At 42.6% G+C, this 4,076-nt stretch overlaps 1 protein-coding gene across 1 annotated transcript; it reads left to right on the forward strand.

Annotated features, from left to right (window-relative positions):
* The first annotated feature begins 886 nt into the window (after nucleotides 1–886).
* Nucleotides 887–3,762, forward strand: mterf1 (mitochondrial transcription termination factor 1). The gene is made up of 2 exons (XM_020507080.2): nucleotides 887–996; nucleotides 1,971–3,762. The coding sequence occupies exon 2, from the start codon at nucleotides 2,001–2,003 to the stop codon at nucleotides 3,162–3,164; it is 1,164 nt and encodes a 387-aa protein (XP_020362669.1). The 5' UTR covers nucleotides 887–996; nucleotides 1,971–2,000; the 3' UTR covers nucleotides 3,165–3,762.
* Nucleotides 3,763–4,076: the final 314 nt, after the last annotated feature.

Consider the following 4,076-nt stretch of genomic DNA (forward strand, 5'->3'; position numbering starts at 1 on the left):
AATCAGAATGAGTTTTTCCCCACAAAAGGGCTTTATTACAGACATAAACACTCTTCAGCCACACCTCCACCCCACTCAGACAACTCCGCAGGTGAAGAAGCCGAATGTGGAGGTCCTGGGCTGGTGTGGTTACACGTGGTCTGCGGTTGTGAAGCCGGTTGGGCGTACTGCCAAATTCTGTAAAATGACGTTGGAGGCAGTTTACGGAAGATAATGTTAATTTAAATAATCTGGCAGCAGCTTTGGTGGACATTCCTGCAGTCAGCATGCCAATTGCACACACCCTCAAAAATGGAGACATCTGTGGCATTGTGTCGTGTGACAAAACTGCACATTTTAAAGTGGCCTTTTATTGTCCCCAGCACAAGGTGCACCTGTGTAATGTAATGATTATGCTGTTTAATCAGCTTTTTATATATGTCACTCTTGTCAGGGATGTAAACAAATTTGTGCACAAACTTTGAGAGATATAAGCTATTTGTGCATATGGAACATTTCTGGGATTTTTTAATTTTTAATTTAACTTTTATTTAACCTTATTTAACTAGGTAAGTCAGTTAAGAACAAATTCTTATTTACAATGACGGCCTACCCTGGCCAAAGCCCTTTCAGTGGCATATAACAATTTTGACTACACTGGGCCTGTAAACATACAGTAGCATAACATATGCCGATATAACTCTGTCATATGGTAAAGAAAGCCAATTATATAAATATGATAGCAAATGCAGAATTACAGGAGGCAGGAATAACAAATATTATGTTTATTCCGATACACCTCTTACAGAAATTGAATGGCGCCATCCAAGGACTTCTGGCACCCTCTAGCGTATTGCTATATATTGCATACAAACTGCACGTCCACCCCCACAGCAAGAGTGCGCTAAAGGCTTTACCGGAAATGAATGTAAACAAACTACCTGCTTGTTCCTCGTTTGTTGGTCATTGGGAAACGGTATGCAGTGTGTGGTAGAGGAGAAACCAAACAAAAAAAGGGTGAGCAGTTATTAAGACAAATAGCTAACTTTCAATAAGGATTTGCTTAGGTAGCTAGCTAATGTTAGTTACTTTAATAGTACACAAGCAAATTAATGTATTTAAAAAGCATTTTCAATGTGGCACAAAGCGTGCACTGTCAATGGGAGAGTAGACCAAATATGTCCGGTTGGTATTGCATAAATCTTCTTAAGGATCGGTAGTGCATAATTTACAGTAGCTAATGACTAACGTAAGTAAGTAACTGCTTTTAGCAGAGCTAGTATTTACACTACTATCGTTGGAATTAGTTGACAAAAAACCGGATAGTCTGCCGGAAGTTAAGGAACATTACATTTAAACATTGCCGATTGTCCGTAGGGTTGGTCCTTATTCAGGGGGAATTGAGAAAAATAATCTAATAGAACATAAATTAAACAAACGTTCCAAACGTGGGTCTGTTGTAGATTTAACTCCTCTCTGCCTACGTTTGGTAATGAAGTTCCATTAGATGTTTGTCCCCTCCAATGCATATGGATCAAGCTTATAGACAATCGACCGAGTAAGTTGAAATATAATTGTATTTAGCTCCGTTTTTTGCAAGCTAATTCCCAGCAACGTCAGCTAGCATGCAGGCTAAATGCTTGCTTACATTTAGCTAGCTAGGCTGTTATAACTAGCTACTTATCTCCATGAAACACTTACAATAGATTGTTAACACTGATAGCTTGTATATGTGGGACTGGTATTAATTATAGCTAGAAGCTACTGCAGTGCTGCTAAATGGTGCACAAACTGAGGGCCTATAAAATGACTGTATTCTCTGCACAGCAGTTTGGAGAAACCTTTTTATATCTCGTCCTGCTTAGAGAATGCACAAAGTAGCTTGACTTTGATCAGTATCATTAATGATTTCAGTAGACTTTAAATGTCTACTATAATTTCACAGGAGGTAGTATTTATTGATAATATTATCTTGTATTTTCTTCTTCTAGGTCTGATGTCATGTTTCAACAGTTTTGAATATGACATTAATGCCAGGAGTCCAGGGTCTGCTAGGCCTTAACAGAACCCTTGTACCAGCTTTTAGCCGCTTTGTCTCATCTCCCGCCCAGCTGACATCTGTTGGTCTTCCCAGGGGGCTTTGCACCGTCACTGCAACTGTCAGCAACTCAAAGCCTTCAGTGGGGCCTGAGAATGAGTCCTTGCTGGAGAGCTTGACCTTCATGGGGGTGGACGTGAAGATGGTGCGCCAGCGCCAACCGGGAGTGCTTCGCAAGATCATCACCAATGAGCAAGGTCTGGCTCACTTTCTCCATGGCAAAGGCGCCAGCCGCAAAGTGGTGGCCGGCATCATCTCCCGGTACCCACGAGCCATCACTCGCTCGGGTGAGCACTTGGCGCAACGCTGGGCGATGTGGCGGAGTGTCTTCAAGAGCGACAGCGAAATCGTCAGCATTCTGGACCGCTCGCCCGAGTCCTTCTTCCGTTCGAGCGACAACGACAACCTGGAGAAGAACATCGTGTTCCTGGGCTCGCTGGGCCTCAACGCCAAGGACCTCCACCGCCTGCTGACCACGGCGCCTCGGACCTTCTCCAACAGTGTCGAGCTCAACCGTCAGATGGTGGAGTTCCTGGAAGATGTGTGCGCCGAGTTGGGTGGAGAGGACCCTGGGCAGTTCGCCAAGGTAGTGATTTCCCGAAACCTCTATATCCTCATCCGCAGCACGAAGAGGGTGAAGGCAAACATTGACTTCCTCAAGGCGACTTTCAAGATGAGTGATCCGGAGCTGCTAGCTCTGCTGCAGGGTGCTGGGGCAGAAATCCTGGACCTCTCTAACGAGTACCTGAAGAGAAACCTCAAGATGCTTCAGGAGAAGCTGGCGTCTCTCGGCTGTCGGAAAGTCGACGTCAAGAAACTGATCGTCTGCTACCCCACTGTGCTGTTCATCGGGTCGGATACGCTGAGTTCAAAACTGGACTGTCTATTAAAGGGAGGGATCACTATGAGGCAGATACTGGAGAAACCTAAAGTCCTGGAGTACAGCACGCAGAACATCACAGGGCGACTGGAGGAGCTGCATAAACTCCGGTATGACTTTGAAAAGAACGGCATTAACATTCTGGACTCTAGCCGAAAACGTTTCGACGCCAAGTTGGAAAGACTGGCTCTCTCGTCAGAGGAATGAGTTGTATCAACATTTGGGTTATGCTTAGAATGAATCAGACATTTTTTTGCACTCGATTTTTTCATTGCTGCCTGAAGCATAACCTCTACATATCACTGTCCTCCTCTTAAACTATAGGATTTGATTGTGCATAGCTGTAATAAGCAAGGTATACATACGGTAGGTAAAAACAAGTCAATGATAAAGAGAATCATGTCAGTATCAGGAAACATTTATTTTAATTTGAACCAAAAAGTGTATGTAAAGTAGTGTCATTATATTTGAACTATGATTTAGATTTTTTTTACGTAAGCTAACAAACTGTGTATTGCAGTACTGTGTCAATGTATTTCTCATGATTGATTCTGAGGCACCTTATTGAACTTACCAATGGTTTTACAGAACTGTAAACTACCAAGAGGTATCAGTACACTGTTTTCACTGACAGATTCTCAAACTTCTTTTTTGCCAGAAGAGCTGTCCGATGAGAAATCAGCCAAACTCCTTTCTTCCTAGCTTACTGTGCATTCGGAAAGTGTTCAGACTCCTAGACTTTTTACACATTTTGTTACGTTACAGCCTTATTCTAAAATGGATTAAATAAATACAAATCTTCATCGATCTACACACAATACCCAATAATGACAACGCAAAACAGGTTTTTAGTTGTATTACAAATGATTGACATAAGTATTCAGACCCTTTACTATGAGACTCGAAATTGAGCTCAGGGGCATCTTGTTTCCATTGATCATCCATGAGATGTTACTACAACTTGATTGGAGTTCACCTGTGCAAATTCAATTGATTGGATATGATTTGGAAAGGCACACACCTGTCTATATAAGGTCCCACAGTTGACAGTGCATGTCAGAGCATAAACCAAGCCTTGAGGTCGAAGGAATTGTCTGTAGAGCTCCGAGACAGTATTGT

The sequence above is a fragment of the Oncorhynchus kisutch genome, linkage group LG17, assembly GCF_002021735.2.
Source record: "Oncorhynchus kisutch isolate 150728-3 linkage group LG17, Okis_V2, whole genome shotgun sequence".
Taxonomy (NCBI): domain Eukaryota; kingdom Metazoa; phylum Chordata; class Actinopteri; order Salmoniformes; family Salmonidae; genus Oncorhynchus; species Oncorhynchus kisutch.